A 27,697-nucleotide genomic window follows, 5' to 3' on the forward strand; every position below is an offset into this window, starting at 1 on the left:
GCTAAGCACGATTTTACAGTAAATCCTGCAAAAGGGAAAACTACAGCCCATGACCTCTCACACACCCAATACTATGGTAGAACATGTCTCCCTTACTAATATAAGCATTAATATCAAGAGCATGAAAGACTGCTGGTTTAATGACCAGTTATCAAATTTAGCCCGGTAACACAGAGATTTAACAAAAAGTTAATTCTGGTTTAAATTAAGTTGACCCAAGTACTCGCTTCCCAAACTATAGATTCTCTAGTTCTCTAGATCATGCCAAGATGGTGACTACCGTACACTCGGTTGGTAGCCAGACACTATAATACCCAAATAAAATACTGTTAATCTCACTAAATAGTGAGAGATTCTCCGGCACAACATGATGGATTGGCACTGGATAAAGCATTTTTAAATAGGCGGGAACACACACACTCCCCAACTAATTGACACCTTCCAATTACACACCAAGACACATAGCCAGAGCTTGGACATAGAAAATGGTAGAAGGTTGTGCTTCCTTGTCACAATAGGCATGTAGAGTTGGCAAATGAAAAGGGAAAAAACCCAAAGCCTTACAGCCTACATCTACAAAAGAAAAAATTGGATGGTTCTACCTCGTGCCACTGCTTACATTCTGCACAACTAAAGTAGATTCAAGGCACTTTGCTCTGATTCTGATTTTCTACCACCACTTCTAACCAGGTATTGTAACAATATTTAGTCTCCTTCTCTTTAAGTAAATTTGTGGCAAACAACCATTCTGCAATATGAAGGCACGCAGAAGTCAGGTCATCACTGAAGAGTACCACCATATTGCTTTGAATAACTAGCTTCCAATCTCTCTCAAAGGAAGCAGGACATTTGGCACCAATGAATAGAAGATGGAACAGATGAATGAATACAAAATGGAAAAAAACAAAGAGATGAGAACAAGAAACTTTGCAGGTTCACTTTGCCTCACATTTAGAGTAAGAATCTCCCTCACCAGTCTGAGAACATTAATCTAATGCATTGGTTCTCCACCATTCTATCCCATGTGCATTCTATATGCTGGTTGCATTCTAAGTGCTGGAGAGCTTTGTGTGAAAGGTATGGTAAGGGAACATCCACAAGGAGATTTTAGTCCATTTCTGCAACATTACCTCGTTAGAACTACATAATTTGAAAGGTCAAAAACAAAACATGTAATTCTTTCATTTAAGGCGAACTGCTCATCGCATCCCCCAAAATATCTTGTAATATATGTCCCAGCTCCAAAGGAGGGCAGGGCTCAAATTCACAGCCTTGGTTATTCTGTCTGTAGTATTGCATTTCAAGTCATCTAGGAATAAAAATTTGCCGTGGCGCACAGAGGATTCCTGCTAAAAAACACCAGGTGTGAATACGCATGGACTGGAGGGGTTGTCCAATAACACTCTTTCTTCTAGGTCTTTCCTTCACAACATGCAAAACAAAAACATCCAGGTCGACTCTCTTCTCCAAGATGGCCCCAGAGGGTTTTGTTGGGCTTGTAGGTTTTTTTGAGGTACCCATACATATGTCGGATTCAAGCACATGTGAAAAATTCATCTGGCCTGCTGAGGTACTGTATGGGACAAGTAAGTCAAATTGCAGATGATATCCACTAGGTAGGCTTGTGGAAGGCCATCAGGCAAAATACATTGTGCGCAGTGTGTCTTGGTGAACTTGCACTGCCTTTGCTAAGGCCTGCGGGTCCCTCCCATTGCTTTGTCCGGAAATGTGACTGCCTTCTCCACTGTAAATGGGTATAAAATACAAAGGTCAGCTAACTCAAAATATTTTATACAGAAGGAAGAGAGTACACATGTACCCACACTCACCTGTCATGCTCCTTGTCCACAAGATGGTATCTTGCCCTGAAGGCAACTAGTCGAGCATAATAAGCAGGTGCAGGTATGGAGACTGAGCGTGTGCAGCGCACATACGTGTGGCATAGCTGGTAAGTGAGGATTTGCAGTTCATCAGCTGTAAATCTGTTGTCATCCCAAAGGACATAGTAGTGGGAGGGTCGGCTGGTGCCCTGTAAAGTAACAATGTTAAGTCGTGTTAACAGATACTTAAAAGGTCCAACAATCTTATCTCTATATCTCGCAAGCCAACAAACGTACTACTACAATATATAATATAATACATTATAAAAGTGTCATGAGTTTTTTCCCATGCTCGCACTCCAGCTGAAGCAGTTTGGAATAGTACCTCCTCAGGGGGGAACTCACAGGGGTTTATTCACTAAAATATGAGCTGCGAGTGAATAAAGCAACTCCTTGATATAAGTATAAATTATGCACTTGATAAAGCTAGACATTAAGAAAGGCCAACACCAGTGAGGTTGTCTTGAAAGAAGGGCTGAGCTGACCCTCCGTAATGCATAGTTTAGCCAGTGATCAATTATACACCTCACTGACTCACATATAGCCCTTGGTGTATTGAATAAACCTTTGCGACAAAAAAAAGAGCTTCATGTTTCAGTTTGGTGTTACCTGGATACCCGCATGGCTGCACAGATAAAAGTCAAACTCAAACGGGTGGGTAATGTTGGTGTCAACCGTTGTTCCTGCTGGTATGTTTCCGCTTTTGCCAATCTGTTAAAAAGAACACAGGTAAAGTAAGACTGCAGGTACTGTTATATGTATTAAGAGGATGGTTCAGCAGTACTTTATCAGTCCTGCTGTTTAAGGTGCTGCAAAACAGACCCTAAAGATTCTTTCATCAAAAACTTCATACGAACAATATCCCCAGTGTTGAGCATAAAATCAATAATTGATTCAGCCAGTCCTGCTAAAGACGAGCAATGCGCTTCAGAGACTGAATCATATATATATATATATATATATATATACACAAAACCCTTGGAAGATACTTTAAATTGTTACAATTTACCATACTTTGTTTCCAAAAATTAAGTATGCCCTACAGCTGCAAAAGATGTACACACAAGTAACCATATAGAATATATTATGAGATATAATCTGCGGTTTCTCAATTCTCACCCTCTCGCTGCGGTCAGCACAGAAGAGACGTGTGTGGTGGCGCTTTTGAACAACAATGTAAGTAATGCCCGGCTGATAGTCCTTCTCCAATTTGATGCATGCATCCCGAATTGCTAGCAACTCATAGTGCAGAATCTAGATAAAAGTTTTAAAAAAATGATGACAGGTTTAACATCTACAAGTTTTGGGGTTTTTTGCCACCACCTAACCAAAACATTTTAGTTCACAGTCTTAAAATATTTAAGCAGTTCATGTTAGATTCATGAAGTCTGCAAGTCAAAGTAACTACTTCTGAACTAAGAAACTTTAAGAGCATGCGATCCTTAAGGACTAGTGTTGGCAAGTACTAGTCCGTCCCCTGGTTACCTGCGGTAGCTGTCCTTCTGGAACCCCATCTCGATAGAAGATGATCCGTGTTGGCTTAAAGCGTGTTGATTTGTAGAACTGGATGAGGAGCTCTCGTACCATGTAGGACAAGTCCTCAATGATTTCCTGCCGGGGGCGCTGTACTCTTACAGTAGCACAGTACCGGCTGGGGTGGGCATCCATACTACCTACAACCTGTAACAAGTGTCAAACATTCATGCTTAACAAGCCCTGGCTACTAGATTCTGTACACTCACTAAAACCCACACAAGATATGAACCAAGTCCTCCTCATCTCCAGACAATTCTATCTAATTATGTTTATTGTATTGAATAATCTGAACCATACTGAAAACAGATACTACACTTGCACCCCTTATGAATAGGGTACATGAGCGCACAATAAAAAAACACTACAGTAATGTTACATAAACCTTGCTGTTTTATACAAGCAAACATCATATTACACACGAGAACATTTTACACGTGTTAGAGCCCACTCATTTACACAATTATAACTCTTCAATGTAACACTGCACAAGAAACAAGTGTCCCTCTGTAAGATCATTTAAAACGTCACCGTTCTTGGCGCAAACCTCAGGTGCAGAATTTGTGTCCTGATCCTTTTAGAAGAATGGATGTCTTATAGAATATAAGACTGGATGTCTTATATTAAAATGTATTTCAACACCTCTAACGCCCTTTCAAAATATGCCATTAAACTGGAGGGCGATACCCAACACATATTAGGAAATAGGAGGAATAGTTATCCCATTATTTCTCTGCATTGTATAAGAAACACAAAATATGGATCCGGAGCTACTCTTTTTAAATTTCTGTATCACATACATATCTACTAATTTCTCACCGCCGTAATCGAGGGTTTCTTTCCATCCCCAGCTGGTGGATGTGTGACATCCGCTCCAAGGAAGATTACTGGCTGCTGGAAGACAGCAGAGCTGCCAAAAAGAGGGGGCCAAGAAAAAGCATCATCTTACATACCTTTGGCTCAGATACAGTATCTGAAATGATTTAATTTATTTACTGTGGAGTTTTATATACACACACATTTTGGTATATTATTATAATATATATTCTTGTATATAATACATGCAGACAAAAAGTACACTTCTTGGAAACTGGTACTTATTATCCAATTTTTGAACATTTTGAAAAGTTTTGACATCAAAAAAATGAAGATGAACATTATGTAACGTTGCTGCAAGCAATTGCAAAATGTCCTTTGAGGCTTGGTCACCCAGCGACCTCTCATGCCCAAACATACCGTTGATGAGGCACTAAAATGTTGTTGATCCCACCCAGCTTGACATTGATTTTCAGACAGAGGTTGCTGAGAGTCTGAGGAGAGGTCTTGACAACGTTCTTTACTTGCACACACTGAGTGGCCATCCCTAGGAGTGTGTCACCAACACGTTTTACTTCAGCTAGAAAGAGGACACCACACATGACATGCCTTGCCTTGTAGACCATGATCTTCCAACATTAACAAAAGAAAACTACTAGAAGACAGCATCAAAACGAATTAATGGAACTTTGAGTTATTAGAGTAGTTGGCTGCAATACACAGATAAACGTTGGCGCTTTCGGCGCTGTTTATGTGATGTGATCATAGTGAGGGTTGTAGTGATTTATTTGGAAATAGAATATTGCACATAAAATGCTTTTTTTTCCCTACCATACACAGGAGTTTTTCCTGGCAGGATGACAATGATGAGCTGGAGCCCGGAATACGTGTTTTTGAGGTGTCTGAACATGGGTTCCACACTATCAGCACCCTGAGCATATTTACAGAAGCACGGTTGGCCTTGGATGGGCATTCCCGCGTCCTTGGAAATCTTACGAAGCTGGTCTGTGAAGTTCCTAGAAGAGTAGAAAAAAAATCCACAGGATTTACAATAGGCTTGCAACCAAATCGCTGGTTTGTAAGTATGCACACTGTCTGTGTATAAGCATCTATGGGATGATAATGAACGGTGTAATCCATTAATGTAGTTACCTACTTAGGGTGATTACTATTCAGAATAATGTCCTTCTCTCCCTTATCCCTCAAGTGAACTGTGGATGTGTGGGAGTTGGGTTAAAGTGGCTGAATCGAGCCAGTGATCATTTTCTTACATGACCAACATTGCATTTTATACTCTAGTTTATCTTCAGATTGAATAAAACACTACATATTAATGCTGATTTAACATTGCAGTGACCTCACAGCATCGTGATAGGGTTTACATGCAGACTATTTTGGAATGAGATGGGAGATCTCATTTGGAGGGTAAAGGCTGCACATAAGTTAGTGTTACACTGGCCACTGCTCCCTATGTGAATTTGCTTTTTCTTACTTTGCGGATGCTACCGTGTGGAGTTTATTTAGTAGTTAGCTTGTGGCTGTCGGTTTGTTATTATTGCTATTGTTAGTAATTGATATGTGACAGTAGTGATTTTCACTTGGATGGTTATGTGGACAGCCTAAGTGTTATATGGCCTTTTTCATGATAACTGATAAATAAAAATAATTTAAAAAATGAAAATGTGTGTATATTACTATTGCACTGTGGCATATACATTACTAACACTTATAAATATGTTTAGGTACTGTGTATTTATTCCATTAACCTCCAACTACCATATTGTTTTTAATAGCGCCATCGTTGTACAGCGCTGTAAAACGGGATTGTAGAGCTATCCACCTATGAGCACTGCTAAAGAAGGCAAACGCTAAATGAACAAGTTACCCTTCTTTGCACATGGTATCAATCACATCCCTCCTACATCTGGCTTATGCTTATGAGGCTTTGGCCCTTGTTGTGGTATATCCTGCATCCATTCTCTTGTGCTTATTTGCTTTCTGCTTGTTCTGGTTTTCTGTGTTCTCCTTCTGTGTCTGATCCGTCAATATTTAACCGGACTTGGAGTGGGACTTGATAATAAAGTAGTACCTCGACACAATGGCAAGCAAAGCGCCTCATGGCCATCAAGATATACATTTTACCAGCTATTCACCGTTCTGTATTATACAGCACCTGTACCACCACATACCAGCTTGCCAATAGAAATAGCCTCTGTGTTGCTCACACCCAACGTGCTTTCCTGCTTATACGCAAGGAATATCTCTGACTTGCAGCCTTCTCCGGTCTTGCACATAGGAAGCATCACTCACATCCAGCCTCTACTTACTTTAGCACTTCTTCTCTGCACTGTTTTTGTGGAGCAAAACAGGCGATGGCCCAGACTTTAATCTCAATGCCATTGTAGAACTGCTTTCCTCTCATGTCCCATACACCTTGATTTGGGGTGGCAATTGCTCTGTTCTGGGAGAGAAGAATCTGTGTTTTAGCGGTTACTCGCACCCTGTGGTATCAGGGATACTTTCTACGTAGTATCAGTTATGAAATTTGTTATTATATATATATATATATATATATATATATATATAAAAAAATTGGCAAGAAGGATTTGAGAAAGTGTGGAAGGTTTGGATTACAGTCAGCCAACAGGGAATGAAATATCCAGCCCTGTTTTCTTCCGACTGGTAATATACAGTTGTTATTTATAAAATTGTAGCAACCAATGAAATACGCTTGCTGCTTGGACCAGTCTATTGTTTACTATGATGATATGAGCACTTTTAAAACCAGAATTGCTGTGCATAAATAACTGAAAACGCTTATGTGGAACACGGATATGAATATGCTTTAGAATGCATGAAGAATTAAATCTGCATTCACGGTAGATGAGCTTTATGGTCAAATAGCTAGGGCGGACCAGGCTCATAAGGTTTCCATGTCGGGAAGTGACCTGCAGCTCCTGTTAACTTTGCAAGGCGAGTTGGCCACTATCCTCAACCATAAGATGCACCGCTCTCCTTCCTGCGCACCAAGGCCTTGTTTTATGAACATGGGAACAAGACGGGTAAGTACCTGGCGAGAGCTCTCCTTGCGATGCAGACATCCCCATATATTTCCAGGATCCTTTCCCTTTGCTTGGTGTTGCCCTAAGCTAAAGTACCTCTGGATTTGGTTCTCCTGACTTTTCACAACGGTTTCATTACAATTTCTCGCCCTTGCTGACTACCCTGCAGGCGTATCTATTATCATGGTGGAAACTGACGGTTTCCTGGCTAGGGAGGATTAACACAATTAAAATCAATAGTATGCCCTACTGCCTACCCTTTTGGACATGTTCCGATACGCCCAGTTACACAGCTTCTACTGGTCTCTGCCCCAGAAACATAGTATGTTGCGAGACATTACGGTGTTTGAAGACCTTTGTGTGGTGGCTGCTCTTTCAACAGAAGGCATCTCACGTCTCTATACGGTCTGCTCCTCGATGTCTTCAATCCTATGCCCCCGGCATTTATGGGAGTCTGAGCTGCATGTCACTTTCACATCAGAGAGCAATGGGAGAACATTTGCGTCTTTACCCACCGATATTCCAGAAGCAATAGATATCAGGAGATGTCCTATAAATTATTGGCTAATTGATACCGGCCCCCTGCGGTCACTTCTGCTTACCGAATGGATGTGCTTAACCGGTGCTGAAGGTGTGACGCTACTCCAGGGTCTCTTCTCCACCTATGGTGGCATTGCCCGCTTATAGCCCCTTTTTGGAAGCTATTCACTCCCAGCTGCACCACTTTACTGATAATGCCCTTCCCTTCACGCCGCCGTTCTTTCTACTTCATCATATGCCTCACTTGACAAAATGGTTCCGGAAATCGGTGGTTCACCATCTCTTAGCAGCGGCGAAGGCTTTGATTCCCCTACATTGGGGTAGCCCAGCCCTTCCTACGTTCAAAGAGTGGACCCTTAGAGTGGAACAGCGGGGCAGCTGAGAGATACCGGGCTACGTGGTTCTACTGGTTGAATTACGTGCCTGGCCCCCTTGCTCCTGCTTTGCTGGAGTGAGTCTCTAGTGGAGGTGCCTTCATTGTCCCCCTGCTGCCCCCTCCTGTATATTTGGCTCTCGGACCTTTGGGCTTCTTCCCCTCTTTTTTTTTTCTCTCTTCCTGTTCCTCTACCCTCCCCGGTCTCTCCTAGCCCACCTTTTCCCTCTGCTTTCCCCTTCCCTCCCTTCTGTTCCTGCCTTACTCCCTTTAGTATAAGTAGCAGCTTGCTTTGCTTACAGGCCAGTAGGTAACTCTTCTGGGTTTTGTGACGCACTCCCCTGGCAATGTTACTGTTTATTGATAACTTCCTCCGGTTTCGACCTGCCAGGCCTCTATTAGGCCTTACCACTATTTCTTTCTACTACTTTTGTATTTTGTATAATACCACTTTATAATTGTATGTTTTATCATAATTACCCCCTTGTCCCTTCCCTTCTTTTTTTGTACCCCTCCTTGTATTTAAAATAAATAAAATTTGATTTTAAATAAATAATAATAATGTATCAAGACTAATCTCCATATCATTAGTAGGGCAGATATTCTACATTCCATGGTCATTTGTACATACGCATAACCTCAAGACTAGCTTAAGGAGGTCAATTTTGTTGCTGCATGTTGGAGATAAACCTATCACAAGTTATTGAATGGGAAAAAATTATATAAAATGGAGACAAATTGGTCCAGGTTATTTAACTTAGCTGACAAGAATTACTGTTTTTATCTCCTTCTCCATTGCACCCTGTGTGAGGATTGCTATACATTGAATCCAGCCTATTACATTTACATGTACACCAACTGCAGTTGCAGACATTTAACTTACTCGACCTCCATACTGCAGGATAGGAGCTGGAAGAACCCTTCCTGTGACCTCTGTCATGTCATCTTTGACCTTGATTCCAAACTCCTGGATATAAGGATCCAGATTATAACTGGCATTTTTCATCTGTGAAAAGTAAGAACACAAGGGACACGACCATAAGATGACAATGAATTATATGCATAAGAACATAGGGGAAACTGAAACTTCCATAATTACACATTTTTCCTTTTAAAATGTAAACTTTTTCTTTTACTGTGTGAACTACACAAATGCCACAGATCTATGGATGACAAGATCCAGTTTAGGTAAGACATGAAAATGTAACTATAGCTAAAACTGTACAGATAAACTTGCCTGATATATAGTTTCCATGTTGGTTGCACACAAATCCACATACGACACATTGTATACAAATGTACAAACATAGATTGACCAGCACCAGAAACAACATTTGCCATTTTTATATACATTTTTAAGCACAGCACTCACCAGTCGGCTGATCTCCTCCTGCCTGTCTGGGGCAGACCTGGCGGTGGCTTTGATCATTGTGGAGGTCTGATTGTCAGTCAATTTCTTGATACATCGCTGACCAGCTACTATGTTACACACCTACAATAAGCAAAGTAAAGAGTGGAGACAGAACACCATGGGATTGGTTGAATAGAGACCACCCATCTAGTATAGGGCAGCAGTTTTAAGTAGTACTGTAAGGTGCAGTCAAGTGTATTCTATTATATGTTTACTATATATGATGACGAATATGAATATATATATATATATATATATATACACATGTATATCTAAAATCCTATTTTTCTGTTTTGATGGTAAAAACAATGGAGGTGTTGTGGTTTTGGTTTCTCACCTCCAGAGGTAGATAAGTATGTTTCTGTTCCTGCCCTACTTGCAGACATGGTAGGTGAGGGTACTTCAGCTGCAGGTTATATTTCTGTTTGAAATATTGGGCCACTGTGCATTCAACAGTCTGTCCACTCTCCAGCTGCAGTGGGAACCTGGGAAGAGTAGCATATTACTGTTAGGATTTAGTGACCAGGCCTCCACTCCAGAATCTACTACACACCAGTATCACCAGGTGATAACTTACGTTTGATGGCTGGCTGGCCTACGTGTAACATTGCAAACGCGGTATTTCCTTTTCATCTGCCCGCAGTGTGTAACTTCCACCTTCAAACCTGCTCGTAACAATAATCAAACTACTTTATTCTCAATGTATTACGGGACTGGGGTTTACAATACTTGTTGTAGAAGCACCTGGAATAAACACTTTAAGGAAGTGTTGGGAATCTCTCTAACACTTCATTCCATGTGACCAATAATTCAAATAATATAATCAAGCTAATAATATTAACATCATAATTCTAAATAGGAATTATTATAATGAAAAAACAACGGTTGGATTTATACCGGTTTACTGATTATTGCTATTACCTTTCGCACCACTGTAGTGCTTTTGGAATATAAGGATAACAGTTCAACTGTTTAATGTCATCTCTGTTTTCTTAAGATAGTATTTCTTTCTTTCACAGCCTATGCAGGACATGCAAGAAGGGATTACCTTTGATCTCCTTGGTGAAACGCACCCTCTGTGAGTCAGTGAGAGGTTTTGGTTGCTCATCTATGTTCCTGATGTCCAGGACCTCACACATAAATTCTATGACTGGTTGGGCTTTGTAAAAGGCAGTAGCAGATACTGAAGAGACAAACATAAGAAACTGTGTTAGACACGGGACTGGAAACCAGGGCTGCAAGAATATAACTAACTTTGAGAGGAATCGAGCTATCACCAGATGTACAGTACCTCTGGTATACAACGGGTTTACATACATGCAAATGTCTGAAACATGCATAATCCATACTATATAATCCAAGGTGGGGCTTGACAAACCCCGGGTGTCAGGTCATCATGGAGATAGAAATCACTTACTAGTGCCAGGAAAGTATGCCCACTGCTTGGCTACAGGTGAGGTGCTGAGCTTGTTGCCAAAAAGTATGTTGACACCTGACTATCTTACTTATATGAGCTTGTTGGACATTCCATTACAAAACCATGAGTATGAATATGGAGTTGCCTCCCCCTTTGGATTTATAACAGGCTTTCCACAAGATTTTAAAGTGTGGCTGTGGAAACGGGTGCCCATTCAGCATTTGTCAGGTCAGTCACTGATATTGGATGAGAAGGCCTGGCTCACAAGCATTCCAATTCATCCAAAAGCTGTTCAATGGGGTTAAGGTGATGGATCTGTGCAGGCCACTCAAGTTCCTCCCTACCAAACTATGTCTTTATTGACCTTGATTTGTGCTGGAACAGAAAAGGGCCTTCTGGAAACTGGTGCCACAAAGCTGGAAGCATACAATTGTCTAAAACATCTTTGTATGCTGTAGAATTGATATCCTTCACAGGAACTAAGGGGTCTAGCCCAAACCCTGCAAAACAGCCCATTATCCCTCCCGAACCAAAATGTTACACTAGGCACTATGCATTCTGGTAGTTTCTGTTCTCCTGGCATCAGCCAAATCCTGATTAATCCTTCAGACTTCACTGAGCTCTTCAGTACATATTCTCCATTCTACTGCAAACATTTGTGTATAAATATGGTATGCCTATGTGCTTGATTTTATACACCTATTAGCAATGGGTGAGACTGAAAAATAATTGGTTGGGGGAGACCTGGCTACTTCATTTTTTGGTTAGCTTCTAGATCCAAACAAAAACTGTCAACCCCTGATCCAAGGTTAAAAAAATATTTTGACAAGTAATGTGAAAAAAAAGGAAATAGCTAATAAACCTAAATAAATAGGAAATTAAAGAGAAAAGACAGATCTACATAACGTTTGTCACCCACCATCAATATTTAGCATCATGTTCCACATGGCTGGACGCACAGACTGGTGGAACCCAAACCAGACCTCACGTCCACCGCCCAATGGGTGATAGTAACCTTCTGGTGGGGAGAAGAATGAGCGCCCCACTGGGGTATACCTGCCAATGGAAGAACTAGCAGTGAGTACACATTAAAGGCTATATGCAATGTCAAACACCAGACAGTACCAAAGTCACTGTCCTCTACATTTCTGGTCTTCTACGAGACCAGAAATGGTTACTGCTGATGCTAAGCAAATGTCCTCACCTCATTGAGGCCAAGTGTCTCATTGCCACATCCAAGGCTTGCACAGATTCCAGAGGAAGTGGGATTCGTCCACTTCCAAGAGCTTCATGAAGCATCCTCCAGCTCACCACTGCCATCCACTTTATGGACACCTTGAAGATTCTGTCCTTCCCTTCACCCGGGATTGTTACCTCGAAATCAACCTATGCAAGTTTTAGGAGGTGTGGGTTAGTTGCAGAATGCATCCTATGATACCTGTAGCAAAGCATTTAGGTCATGCATTCTCCTACTTTTGGACTAAATTCCATACAACATCCTTCTTTGCTTACCCGTTCATGCCCAATGGGCAATGCTGTGACCGTGTAGATGTTCTTCTTTCCATCGTAAACAGGTTTCCTGTCTCCAAAGATCTGCGGCTTGAAGTGTTGGACCATGTATTCTACGACTTCCCTGAAAAGCAAGTTAGGGGGGTTCAGAAATTAAAGCAATGATAGAAAATTAAAGCATGGAAGAAAAAGAAGAAAAAACATAGAGAGAAGAGCTAAAAAAACTTTATTACAAACAGGTACATTTGCATTTTTACACAAAAATGTACTGTATATAATGTACTGTTAGCACAAAAGCCCTCACAGAGACCACACTGCTGTTACAATGCAAACATTAACATGAACGTATACTGATATACATACATACATACACACATGTATATGCACAGTTATTAGCATTGCCTATGAATTTATATGAGAAAAATATACACAAAGTATAATCCCATTGATATTTTACATTTTTTAGTAAAACTGGGTGACTAGGAACAGAACAATGTTCAACTATGACAGATACCATATTTGCTCGATTATAAGACAAGTTTTTTTCCCTAGAGCAAATGCTCTGAAAAATACCCCTCGTCTTATAATCGGGGTCGTCTTATAATCACACCTCAACTAGGTCTGACTATGAGAGTAAGATCCAGATCCCCCGCAGCGATGCAGGGGACCTGGATCCTCCTGCCCCCCCCAACTTACCGGTACTTCCGAGTCCCCGGTGCTTAGTCCGGGCAGCGTGTAGAGCTCTACGTGATTCGCGTACACAACTTCCGCTGCAGCCGGTGCGGTTAGCGGCGGGGGTTGTCTGCGTCCATCGTGCAGACCTTCCCCGGCTGTCAGAGATCAGAGTTCCCTGTGATCCCTGGCAGCCGAGGAAGGTCTGCACGATGGACGCAGACAACCCCCCGCTGCTAACCGCACCTCCTCCCGGCTGCAGCGGAAGTTGTGTACGCGAATCGCGTAGAGCTCTACACGCTGCCCGGACTACGCACCGGGGACTCAGAAGCTCTGGTAAGTTTGGAGGAGGGAGGGGGAGTGTTAAATGGGGGGCATAAGGCATTTCTGGAGGCAGAGTGCTCTGTGAAATGCCTTTTAACCCCCTTAATGCCACTGTGCCTCCTGAAATGCCTTATACCTCCCTATATGCCACTCTGCCCCATAATATGCCTTTTACCTCCCTATATGCCACTCTGCCCCATAATATGCCTTTTAACCCCCTAAATGCCAGAGTGGTATATAGGGGTATAAGGCAATTCTGGAGGCAGAGTGGCACATAGGGGGTCAAAAGGCATATCATGGGGCACAGTGGCATTTAGAGGGTTAAAAGGCATATCATGGGGCACAGTGGCATATAGGGGGTATAAGGCATTTCTGGGGCATAGTGGCAAGCCAGGGGGCAGATGTGCATAACTGGGGGTCAGGTTGAAAAAAAAAAAAAGGAAATACATTTTTTTTTTTTCAGATTTCAAAATCAGATTTTGGGGGTTGTCTTATAATCAGGGTCGTCTTATAATCGAGCTGTGATGTGCAACAAGGTTGTTGGGCTTTACAAAATAGGAAGTGACATTTACCACCATTAAGGCAATAGTGAAGAAGTTCCAGTGAACTGGATATGTTATGAATTAACTAGGAATAGGATGTGTGTCCATACTGTCTCAATGCACTGTGAAGAGGATGGTTCGAGTGGCCAAAAAATCTCCAAGGATGACAGCTGGACAATTGCAAAATTCACCTACATCACCACAAGTTGTTTGGAAGGGTTTCAAGAAAAAAGCCTCTACTTTCGTCCAAAAACAAACTCAACCACCTTCGGTTTGCCAGATACTATTGGAACTTCAAATAGGTTCGGGTTCTATAGTCAGATAAAACTAAAGTATAGCTTTTTGCCAACAAACACCAGAGGTGGGTTTGGTGCGCACAGAGGTAGACATATGGAAAAGTACCTCATGCCCACGGTTAAATACGGTGGTGGCTCTTTGATGTTTTGGTGGTGTTTTTCTGCCAGGGGACCTAGACATTTTCTTAGGATACATGGCACCAGGGACTCAAATATCAACAAATATTAAATGAACACCTGACTGCCTCTGCCAGAAAGCCTAAAATAAGCCAGGGTTGGATCTTCCAGCACCACAGTGATCCAAAACATATATCAAAATCAACACACAAATGGTTTGCTGACCACAAATTCACCTATATGATGAAGAATATATATATTTAATGATTCAGCATACATGATAATCGGCACTTACCTGTTGACACGGCGAGGGCATTTGTCAGGCTTGATGTCTACCTCATAGTGATAGACGTCAATTTTGGGAATGTCTACCTCAAAATAGTTGGCAAGGAGTTTTATGGGCTTCCCTACTGTGCCAATCCCAGGTCGGCGGGGCGCCTGAAACACTTGCTGCAGTGGTGGAACATACCCACCTGGGGCTGCACATGGAGAGACAAGAGGAAAAGAGTAAATATGTTAATTCAAAAGCAGAAAGTCTTTCATACTGAAAGGGGGAAAATAGACTTATACAAAAAAGTGTCTAATTCAAAAATACAGCAAGTAAATATATATATTTCTGGTAGAGAGCACAATTCACGCTTCTATCAATTATGACAAGTTGCCCAGGTCCTGAAACCATTAAGCAGCTGCAGAGCATCACACACAAAATGCATTTTGTGTTTACCTGGACTATCTTCGTCTAATATTAAAATAAGTTAGATGATCTGAAACACGTAAGTGTGACAAATATGCAAAAAAGAAGAATCACTTTTCACATCACCGTAAAAAGGAAACAAAATACATAGGTAACATTTTACTCTGTTGATTTTGGCAAGGCAAACTCTTCATCCTGTCTGACAGCAATGTGTGCACATCTGGGTTTAAGACCCTGTTTGTTATTACTGAATAGCATATCCCCTGTCCATGGTACTGAAATGGTGACATGACAAACAAGGTCACTCAGGATTAATGATTTGAATCAAACAGAAAAATCTATTATACTCTACAACATGGTTTAAAGTTTACTTAATGCGTCTTTTTTATATTGATTTTTATATGAACTAGGAAAAAAAATGACCCTTCATATAGCCACATGCATTTAAGATTTCTTGGCGCCCCATTACAAATCATGGGGGTATTTTGCAGAAACTTCTCATATACATGTGCCCCTTTCCCCACTACTACTGTGCAGCAGATGTCTTCGGCCAAACATCTACGTGCATGTGATAAACTCACCTCCAGGGATTTCAATAGACAGATCCTGCTGGGCTTTCCCATTGCTACCCGTGCTGGCTGATCGCTATGGAGCCCTGCACTGCTGATCACATTGTGATCAACGCAAACAGATCAGGCCCAAAAAAGAAAATAAAAGGAAAAAATATATAAATGAAATAATTAAAATTGATTGGGAGCCCAGTGATGTTACCATGACATCACTGGCCTAAAAAATGCATGAGAGATTCCAAAAAGGATCTCGAGCCATCCAGCACTGGGGAAAAAACTAAAATGTTATGAATAAACTTTTTTCCCCAAAAAATTACCCACGTCTACTTTAAGTAAAAAACATAAACAAAACACTACCTGCCCCCCCCAAACCCCCTAAGTCAATAGTATTAAAAATATGTAATATGGAATAATATGTAAAGCATTGATGTAGCCCTCTGGAACATAAAAAAATATGTTTGTGATGTATGAGTAATAAGGAGATGTAGCAGAACGTAAATTGGGTCATTGTTCAGTTGTGGCACTTGCATTATAGAAGGAAATGTATGCAAGCTTGCAAAAGAATGTGAATTTTTTTTGATGACTTTGTCTAAAAAGAACCCTGCTTCTCATGAACAGTAAAGTTAAAAAAAGCAGCGTCCATCACATTAAATTGATTACTAATTGATGTTCTTCTTTGTACTAATATTAATTTCAGAAATTTGCTCGAAAATGCTCTGAAAAATACCCCTCGTCTTATAATCGGGGTCGTCTTCTAATCAGACCTCAAATAGAGGTCTGATTAGGAGACTAAGATCCAGATCCTCCGCACCGCTGCAGGGGACCTGGATCCTCCTGTCGTCGCCCCCCCCCCCCCCCCACACACACACACTTACCGGTGCTTCCGGAGGTGAAGTTGGCAGCGGGGGTTTGTATGCGTCCGTCGCAAATACCTTCCCCGACTGTCAGAGTTCCAGAGTTCCTGATCTCTGACAGCCGGGGAAGGTATTTGCGACGGACGCATACAAACCCCCGCTGCCAACTCCACCTCCTTCCGGCTGCCGCGGAATGAGACGTCAACCCGCTGCCCCGGCAATACAGCAGGAAATTGGAAGCACCGGTGTGTGTGTGTGTGTGTGTGTGTGTGTGTGTGTGTGTGTGTGTGTGTGTGTGTGTGTGTGTGTGTGTGTGTGTGTGTGTGTGTGTGTGTGTGTGTGTAGGGCATTTCTGGAATGCCTTACACCCCTATATGCCACTCTGGCACTTAGGGGGTTAAAAGGCATATTATGGGGCAGAGTGGCATATAGGGAGGTATAAGGCATTTCAGGAGGCAGAGTGGCGTTAAGGGGGCATTTAATAGTGCACTCTGCCTCCTGAAATGCCTTATACCTCCCTATATGCCACTCTGCCCCATAATATGCCTTTTAACCCCCTAAATGCCAGAGTGGCATATAGGGGTATAAGGCATTTCTGGAGGCAGAGTGCTCTATACAATGCCTTTTAACTCCCTTAATGCCACTCTGCCTCCTGGAATGCATTATACCTCCCTATATGCCACTCTGCCCCATAATATGCATTTTAACCCCCTAAATGCCAGAATGGGATATAGGGGTATAAGGCATTTCTGGAGGCAGAGTGGCACATAGGGGGTCAAAAGGCATACCATGGGGCACAGTGGCATATAGAGGGTTAAAAGGCATATCATGGGCCACAGTGCCATATTGGTGTGGCAAGCCTGGGGGCAGATGTGTGTAACTGGGGGACAGGTTGGAAAATATAAAGAAATAAAAACAAAAACAAAATATTTTTCTCAATCATAGCTTTTATTAAAAAAAATAGTTTACATGAATTAACATTTACTAGTAAAACTTTTTTCCTTTAGGGTCGTCTTATATTCAGGCTTTTTCTTTTTTTCCTAAGTTAATATTCAGATTTTGGGGGGTCGTCTTATAATCAGGGTCGTCTTATAATCGAGCAAATACGGTATTTCCAAGTTTGTGCTAATAAAGGACTAAATTGGACAAGGAGAAAGAACATTGATTGTTTCAATTTTGTTTTGAAAAGGGACATTGCCTTTATTATTTTTGTACCGTGTGGAACACCTTTTAGATTATGTGGTCTCTGATGCACCAGAAGCTATATCTCAGACTGCAACATGTCACCAAATGGAGATTGCAACACCATATCCGGCAAAAAAAATAGGAGGCCCAGAGAGTGTTATGTCGAGAATTCATAACTGAGTGGGTAACAAGACATTAAGTAACTTAACGGAATCGGTTGCTGCTGGATAATAAGGGACTGGGGAGGTTTCTGACCACACTGCGGTAATAGACCTCTCCAGGACCGTATTACTCTGTTCCACCATATTGTGGTAATAGACTTTATTATGCATTATCTGGTGTTATTGGATAATACAGTGCTAATAAACTGTTTCTTGCCTAGATATAAATAACTCACAAGAAATGCAGATATTGCTATCAGGTGTAACAACAAAGTATCGTGGCATACCAGTGATCAACACGTCTGGATAACAATACAACTGCAGGATAATAAGGTCAAGGGTACTGTTATATCTAACGTATGATACATTTCCCTTTTTGTGTAAGCCTGTAAAGAGTATTTCTATTATGCAGCTGGGTATTTGTATTATGTACACACACACACAAGAAAAACTTTCAAGAACATCTTATCTCGATTGTAAGGTTGCGAACAGGGCCAACATTAATGTATCATCTAGTCCTCTGTCAATTCTAGTTTTGTCATGCTCTTCGAATGTATATACTCCTGTAAGAAGTGCTGTGAAAATCGTTGGTGCTATACATGTAAGAGAAAATCATTTCAGATCACAGTATATGTTACTGGAAACATTATGATTACAATGTATAGTGCCAAAAAATCTAAAATATACCAGTTGGTTATTTCTGTTGTGTGTCGGAAGTGACATAAGTGACGGAAAATGAGACAACATATTACAACGGTATATGGGGTTTATTTATCAACATTTATATGGTCCCATGACATAACTACGCTAGCTGCTCTACTTAAAGAGAAGCCATTCTACGGTCCAGATGCGGTGTTCTCATACCATTTGCAGCATAAATGCACTCCGACTGCAACGGCTTATATATAAAAATCAGGTAGAATATCTTAAGAAGTCTCTACCATCATATCAACATACCGGGGAACTTATGGTCTCCAGTTACCCGGAGCCTACACCTGCGGGACACGGGTAGGACTGCTGACATCGGTGGACACCCCCTATTTAATAATAAGTGGGGGGAAATAAGTGGGAATCGGCAGAACCCAGCTCCCGCGACCCAAAAGATTTAGGTGTTGACCCAGAGAAATGGCGCTTCTCCCGGAGAGTTCCCAGGTATCAATCAATGAAAAAGTCCAATCAGTAGGACTTCCTATTATAATACATGTTACAAATTCTTTAAACATAAACCTCATTGCATTAGGAAAATAAGAATATGATAACAAGTACCCCATGATGGGCATTTAAGTAATGAGACACCATACATAGCAAATACAATATTGTCCTGATTATAGGTCGCACTTTTTCCTCATTTAAAGGCGTTTTCACCTCTTCTGTGCGGTTTGCGCTACCAGCACGCAAACTGGAAATAAAAAGCTGTCCGACAGTTATGCGGTTCTGATCTGATCTGATAAAGTAGTTCCTCCTCCCTGTTCTTCTCATTCGGAGCTAGTGCAGCAGACCTTACCAGACATTAGTTTAGGTAAGCCTCCTACCTTAAATAAAATTAGAACAAAACAAAAAAACCAAAGGCACGCTCTAACGATAAAGGGCTTGCCTTTCTATGATGTCCCCAACCTGAAAGCCATTTTAGGGTCCTCATGCTAAATTCATGAGGCCCCCGTAGTTAGAGGTAGCATCATGAATTAATGGGGACCTTAAAAATACTATAAAGTAGTGTATTGTAGCCCTATACTTTATAGCCTAAGTTTTTTTTTTTCTTTAAAAAGGTACATTTTCTTTAAAATGGCTCCAAAACTATAAGGTTGCGGCCTATAATCAGGACAATAAGGTACACAGATGACTACTACAATAGTACACAGCACCGTTATATTCATTAACGGACATCGAAAGCTTTCGTGGCAATCACTCAGTGTAACTTGAGGCATAGGTATGAAGTTGAAGTCATCACAGCTGGGAGACCAGCGATTCAACGGCACTGAGTTTTGTTTTGCCTTCTCACCCTGATTTTGCTGGAAGGGGTGAGGGTGAAAGGATGGGGGCCTTCTTGTGAGCGGGCAGAAATACTAACATGGGGTTTGGAAGGAGGGGCTTGGTTGCCATGAGAGAGATGATCTGCCACAGCAGCAAAGAGGTAGCCACGCTTTTTTTTTTCCCCCCATCTCACCAAAGGAAGGCCCCACATGCTACCACATTATCATGGAAATTAGCTTCACTACATCTTGTCTTTGGTTCAGGACAATAAAGATGTTCAGCAAAACAATGCTTTTTTTCCCCACGCTTAACCACTTTACTGCGAAAAATCCCTTATAAACTGCTGCTCTATTACAAATGCTAAATCACTTCTAGGAAGTGGAGAATAACACACAAAATACTCCATTGCGGCTGAATTACTGTTTTACTTTTTTCCCGCAGTGTGAAATATCAAACCTTATTTAAGCATGTTAGAGATTAACTGTCAAAATGAATGGCCTAAAGCCACAAAGACTTCCACAAATTATTTGTTATTAGACAAAGAATTATAGGAAGATTGTACGGCTGCACCGAAGCTTTAAAGATGCACTAGTGCAAAAATATATAAGCTTGAACCTCTTGCACAACCTGAGGAACAGAGATTCAATATGTAAAATGGTATAAGAGGAATAGGGAGACTGTGCCTTCCATAAATTCCATATGTGACTTTCCCATTGAACCATGTCCACACAATAATAAGACCTTGAGTCTCTCTGTATTGCCTCGTGGAGAGAGGCTGTCCATCTGTCAGGCTAGAAGGGGGAGGGTTACCGATACAGAAAAGACAGAGTCAGTTGGGTGAGAAGACAGACGGACTGGCAAACAAATGGCAGTGACTTCTGTTACGGGTTACGAAGCTTAATAGGAAAAAAAAAAAAAAAAAAAACCCAAACACACACCAAGTATATATTATATATACACTATGTAAGATTCTGGGCAAGGTCATAAAATAAACACTGGCTGGAGAAATGAAATATTTGTGATGTTTTTGATGGACATCTTGTTGCCAAGATCAAAATCCTTCTAGACGTAGACATCAGCGGAGTAGGTTATTTTCCTAAAACCTGAGCAGTATTTTGCTTAAAAAACCTGCTCAGCATCTTTCAAAGGTTCACACCGTGCATTCTCCGCTTGCATCTGGGTTTGGAAACCTAGCATCTCATCCGTGCTTCCAGCACACTAACTAGTTGCCACATCCATGACAGTAGGTAATAGTTAACAGCCTCCTGCTACACAGAAAAAAGAAACATTCTGACTACATATGACTGATGTAAAAGAATATATATATTATATATGGTATATAATTATACACAAACATACATTTTAGGATGTTTCTTTGCCAACGGTGGTAGCATACGCATGCGTCTCGTCTATCTAGAACCACATTTTCTGTTACTCTTCTGGATAGGAAATAGAACTTACAAAAAGTTAATTTTTAGTTATGTTGTCAGCTGCAACTATTCCAACCACACAAAGCTATTCTTCAGGAAAACACAGACTTTGCATATAAAAATACTTTAAAAGATAGATACAAAAAAGAACTTTGAAAAATATGCTGATCATGGCCATTGGATATATAGCGTAACAGACGTTTGTGCAGAATTTCTTGTCTTCCCAGAGGCAAAACACTCTCCTTTTCACTGATCAATGTTGACCCTTTTCCCCAACGGGTGGGGAATAAGCAGAAAGTGGAACAATGAGCAGCAATAACAACTCAAAGAAAATAAAACGGTGATCTAAGCAAAGACTTGTTATAGAGCAATTACTTGTACTATGAGGCTTTTCTATTTGTACCACAATATTCTGATGAACAATATTTACAGACTGCAAAGTGACAACATAAACATCTTTGAAAGGACAACAAAAACTGTAGCAATACCTGTTGACTTTACATAGTCAGGACCAGATAATTTCATAATTGGGAGCCACCAAGCGCAGGAGACAGGAAATCATGCCTACCTGGGACCTGGGATTTGCCCAACCTTGCCCCCCAGGGCAATTAGTGTGTAAAGCAGCTACACCATCATCTGATCTCCTGATGAAAACATTTTCCCAAGCCGAATGGCTCAATCTCAGATTTTGCTACATTTTATTCTTCACTGGCATCACAGGAAGCAGCAAGCCAGTAGTCTACAGTTGGGTAAGAAGAGCCAATTGGTATTTGGCCGGACACCAGCAATCTCCGAGTGGATGAGCAACTGACATTTGTATCAACAAAACTCTCGCCTCATCAAAGGCAAGCAATGCCAGATCCTGATCATTAAAGGAGATGGGGGTAGTTGCATGGAGCAAGTCTATGAAGCGCTACATGAAAATACTTTAAAGGATATTTTGGGGGAGCAAGTACAGGATGGAGGTTTTTGAATCAGATAAGACTTGCTGTAACATAAAAACATAAAACCATGACAAGGACTAGTACAGAATATACACAGTGGGTTTGCAAGGGCTTATGTTGTTTTTTTTTGCAACTGCGAAACAGCATATACTGTATTTTAGATTAAAAAGCGAGCCAAAAACGTAATTCTTTCTGCTCTGCCTCAACATACACCCCGCTCTCACATTGCGGTGGCACTGAATAGAGAGTTTTAGACACTAAGCGACAACATAGACAAGCAGATATCAGACGATGTCGAGACTATCAAGCAAAGCTAAGTGGGGAGAATCTCTGAATGCCTGTCATAGCCAAACATTTTACTAAATAAGATTTATTATATATATTTAACACTGTAGAAAACATCACACATTACTATCTGCTTAAGCATATAATATGTTTGTATAGCTTATACATAAGACACAGCTTTGCTATATTAAATGTATAAGATGTATATTTGTCATACACTAGTTCAACAGAAATATTTCAGTTTAAGTAAAAGCCTTTAAAATTCCATACATTAATGTTTAAGTTTCATTGTGCGGCTCGCTAACAGTATTAGACTTCTGCAGCTATTAATGCCATGATTGATAGCCCCTGCCAGCCTGGGACTTTCTTTTGTTTAACATCAAAACAAACAGTCAATAAGAATAAGTACTTAATCCTTGGGTGGGAAAGCGACAGAGGTATCTTATGCTAGCAATGTCCATCTCATACTGCCAAGATACTGTCACAACTGGCACTTGTGGGACCAGAGAGCCATAACTGTATGCTTTGCCCCTGTGGTCCCCATCAGACTTTTCCTGTGTAGAAAGATCTGCCCTGTTAATATACACCTAGCAAAGTCATGAGCTTGGCACAACATGTAATCACAAAGCTAGTTCCTGTAGCCATTCCATAAACTACAAAACCCCAGTTTTATAAGTTAAAATAAATAAATCTCTACTTCATTCCAGAGTGAACCATCTGAAGATCTTTCAAAGAATGATGGTCCTCCAGCAAAACTGAACACCAACATATTCCAGGTTCAAGTTTGTTGTTTTACGGGTGATCATGTACACAAACAGCACTGTAAATAACTGACTCTCCTCAACCAAGAATCCATTTCGATCTACCCCTTGTTCACCCCCCCTTCTCTTTTTGGCATGAAAGCCCTTTCAGATTTGCATTTCTTTAGGGGGTCTCCCCACCAACATTAGTTGCAATCTGTTCAGGACTTGCCCTCACTCTCTTGCCCCTATTCAGGGCATTTTCTGTCCCCGTCCTTATATTATAATCGATAGAGAACCTGCTGCTGTGTATGGCTCACCTGCTACAGAAGGTCCAGCTTCCATCCCATCAACAGCGACTGATCGCAGAGCCAAGGTAGCCTGGCTGTTTCACCGCAGCTCCTGCCTTCTGCTCGGCTAGCGCGCATGCTCGGAGAACAGCCAATCAGCTTTGAAAATGACCGCTTTTTCTTCAATACAGCTTTATTTAAAACAGTTGCATCTTTTCCATACTTTGTGTCTTATGAGTGTATTTATCGTACTTAAAGCAGATCTTGATGATATAGTTTTTGAGAGCGTTTCGAAACCATAACTATTTTACAAAACACACACCAGAATATGTAATTAAAAGGAAAGAAAAAAATGAGGATGGATCGTGTGATCATTCGTGTGGAATTAACGCGGGGGATAACACACTTGTCTGTCCCTGGAGGACTGTCATTGTTTGGAGCAAGCATGAAGAGCCAGCTGGGGATAGGTGCAGGTGCAATTCGGACTGTGGAGTTTCCTGCCTCTCCAGTTCTTTGCCAAACATCTCCATGCCAAATAAACATTGTGAATTGGTCCAGGTCTGCAATGCTACATCTGGCACTAGCAGAAAACTCTTCCAAAATCAGGGACCTGCAGAGAAAAAGGGGACCTAATAACTGCCTCATACTCCCACATGGTGTTCCAGCCACAGCTAAAGATTAACTTTTCCTCGATTAAGGGAAATGGAGGTCTACTCAAAAAAAAAAATGGTTATATACATACCCACAGTGCCCTCCACTAATATTGGCACCATTGGTAAATATGAGCAAAGAAGGCTGTGAAAAAATTTCTATTCTCTAACCCTTTCCTTCAAATAATACACAAAAATACTCTGCTCTCATGGATATCAAACAATTACAAACACAACACAGCTTTATCAAAAAGTAAAAAAGTATTTTTTTGGATAAACGTGTTGCGTTTGCAATGTCCCTGTCTCCTTGTCCCGCTTCTTCTCATGCCTTCTTTCTTCTCTGCTCCAAAGAGGCTTCTTTCTTTGTCCGCGGGCAACTGGACATGGCCTCCCAGTTATCTTCTGCAAAATATATAAAACTCTTTAAATAAATTGAAGATCACTTACCCACTACACCCATGCATCCTGCCCTCCAGTAAACCTAAACTGGAAGTGACATCGCCGCAAAAGGCAACAAATGAGGAAATGTAAACAAACAGCCCATTGCTCTAACGACTTGTGTCAGCAACATAAAACAAAAAAGAGCCCAATAGTCCCAGTGTGATCCAATCCCCTGGAATCAAAGCCAAACGATGGATGAAAATTTAAGGAAAAAGGTGGTGGACAAAAGGATTGTAAACCAATGTCCAGATTGGAATGGAAACGAGGCTTGAAGCGCAGAAGCAACCTGACCAGATGTAATTGCCTCCAAAAATACCGCCTTCAAAGCAATGAAGCAAAAGGTAGGGAGAGGCTCAAACAGAGGCATTGTAAGGCATTTGAAAAGAACATCCCATATAGGCATGCAAGTTTTGGACCGAGGCCTAAATCTAGATGCATCATAAGTCTCCAGACCCAAGAGTGAGAGGCCAAATTAAAGTCCAAAAAGAGCTTAAGGCTGCAATATGTATTTTAATAGTGGAAGGGCATAGAGCCATTGTGAAGCCAAAAATAAAACAATTTGAGCTTGAGGTACTGATGGCTGAAACAAAGGGGAGCACCATTCATAAAAGACCTTCCAGGTGGTGGCATCTTTTGCTGGTGACTATCTTCCTACTTTACAACAGAAAATCTACAGCCCTAGAGAAAATACCACATCTGAGTAGGAGAGCCCATTCAATCTCCAGGTCAACAGCTGTAGCAGCGCTAGAGACAGATGGAAAACTGAATTCTTACCTGGGGATTCCTTTTCCTTGTCTTTCCTTAGGCAGCACAGGGGGGAATATGGTCCCCTTCCATCTGAGGTAGGGCAGGAACAACAGAACTATTAGAGAGAGACTTTCATGCTGCCAAAGGATAGACAAGAAAAAGGAATTCCCAGGTAATAATTTACAATTTCCATATAATCTTTGGCAGCACCAGTGAGATGTAACAAACTGAGGGGATAAAAGAACAGCTGCTTCTAGGACTCATCTGCCAAAGGTTGCATCCACAGGATCTGTCCCTGATGGAGAAGATTGCCTCGCAGGGTAACCCCCTGATGTTGTCTGCAGCCATTCTGGAGTGATCAGGATCACAAGTGCACCATCTAGAACAGGGGCGTCCAACCTGCGGTCCTCCAGCTGCTGCAGGACTACATCTCCCATAATGCTCTTTCAGCTAAGGGGCTGGCTGAGGAGGATGGGAGATGTAGTCCTGCAGCAGCTGGAGGGCTGCAGGTTGGATGCCCCTGATCTAGATTTTTCTGACAACCCTTGCTATAAATGGAGAGGAGGAAAAACAAATGCCAGACTAAAGTTCCAGGTCCCCATGAATGCGTCTATCCCAGTAGGATTGTCTCTGGGGAATCTATCACCAGATATCCCCATCTGTGCACCAAAAGACCTCTGAATTCAGACTCCATTCACCTGAGAGGATAGTCTGGCAGCTGAGGAAATCTGCTTGTATGTTATAAAAACCCCCGTATATAGCCAAATTGTCCTTGGCCCATGAGCAAATCCTGAGAGTCAAAGACTGTAGGTAGAGGCTTCTTGCTCCACCTTGTTTGCTCATGTAAGCCACAACAACTCTGTCAAACAGGCTCCTCGGCCAATGGAATTCGCGTCAGTAGTGACGACAACCTCAGGTTTAACATACCAAGGTAAGCCAAATAGAAGATGTTGGGGAAACCTCTTGATGGATAGAAGGGTCTGGACAAGAGATCCAAGGATACTGTGCGTATCAATGATTGGAGGGACCGTGCATGGGTGAAGGCCCAAGCCACTGAGGGTTGAGTCGAGGTCAGACTCAATAGAGTCTGATGGAGTCTTCTCATAGTAAAAGACATTTCCTTGCTCAAATTAAGGACAAGATATTTAACATTTTGTCCTGGGGCAAGAATGTCTATTCCTGCATCGAATCCAGGATCATGCCTAGGAACAATATTATTTTGGTAGGAACCAGATGTGACTTCTCCAGGTTCATCATGCAGTCTTTTCAGGAGATAGATGATAGTCAAATGATTTTGCAGATGTACAGCTGAGTCAGAAATGAAGCGCCAGTTGTTGAGGCAAGGGACAAGCTGATTCCTTTTATGTCAGGCTCGCTGCGTGCTTATGATCACTATGAGCTGCACTGTGTCATATCTATGTCTGGCTAACTGCATACTGATGGGAGCTATTCTATAACACCTGTACATGCATAATAAGGATTATAGTACACAACCTCTCGAGTTCCAAAGGTTACTTTACTGCCCCTAAGCTCATGAAAACCACATGCTCAGGCCCCAACTAACTCTCCTCAAAATAACCTCTGTAAAAATGATACAATTCACCTGCCCAAAATAGATGCTGTGCTGCAAATGTATTTAAAGCATTCCAAGGATGTATGGTAGTATTGGTGGGAACCTGGTGGTATAATCTGAGCCATAATAGCTGGGCGGAGCTCATTTATACCATGGGTTGGTATATGTGGGTTTGGCAAAGTGGGTGTGGTCAATTGTCAAGTACCTAATTGATAGCTGTGTGGCAAAGTGTCCCTGGAAATGTTTTCAAATGTTTGCAACTACACAGGATGTATCCACAAAACGTGCCACAACAACCAAATTGCATACAGACACGGAACTTGCCAAGACTGCATCTACGGGATTTACCCAGCACCCAGATTGCACCTACAGTGGCCTCCTCTCAGAGTCTTGGGTCTCCTCTCTATCACGTTCACGTGCTCCCTTTTATTCATTCTTCAGGCCCAAAAACGTAGATAGACTGTCAGAATACACACTACCCTTACAAATGCCTGCCCATGAACACATACATACTCACGCTTGCCCTTACACATGAATACCCTTGCATCTACGTACTTGCTTTCTCTTACACAAACACTCTCCCCTTTCTCATAATGTATCCCCTATCTCATTACCTCTCCCGTTTGCATTGCCCTCCATTTTCTTCTCTCATCTCTCCCATTTCTATTTCT

General features: G+C 41.5%; 1 protein-coding gene across 1 annotated transcript; it reads right to left on the reverse strand.

Annotated features, from left to right (window-relative positions):
• Positions 1–597: 597 nt before the first annotated feature.
• On the reverse strand, positions 598–23,732 carry LOC128472734 (protein argonaute-1). Its single transcript, XM_053454670.1, has 19 exons — positions 23,646–23,732; positions 14,788–14,971; positions 12,545–12,665; positions 12,237–12,418; positions 11,952–12,088; positions 10,664–10,798; positions 10,193–10,280; positions 9,953–10,100; positions 9,577–9,696; positions 9,088–9,210; positions 6,557–6,690; positions 5,061–5,245; positions 4,650–4,809; positions 4,233–4,323; positions 3,366–3,560; positions 3,000–3,134; positions 2,490–2,591; positions 1,830–2,029; positions 598–1,744 (listed from the first exon to the last, which is right to left on the reverse strand). Exons 1-19 carry the CDS (start codon positions 23,668–23,670, stop codon positions 1,636–1,638), a joined length of 2,574 nt encoding a protein of 857 aa, XP_053310645.1. The 5' UTR covers positions 23,671–23,732; the 3' UTR covers positions 598–1,635.
• Positions 23,733–27,697: the final 3,965 nt, after the last annotated feature.

The sequence above is a fragment of the Spea bombifrons genome, chromosome 2 (genome assembly GCF_027358695.1).
Source record: "Spea bombifrons isolate aSpeBom1 chromosome 2, aSpeBom1.2.pri, whole genome shotgun sequence".
NCBI lineage: Eukaryota > Metazoa > Chordata > Amphibia > Anura > Pelobatidae > Spea > Spea bombifrons.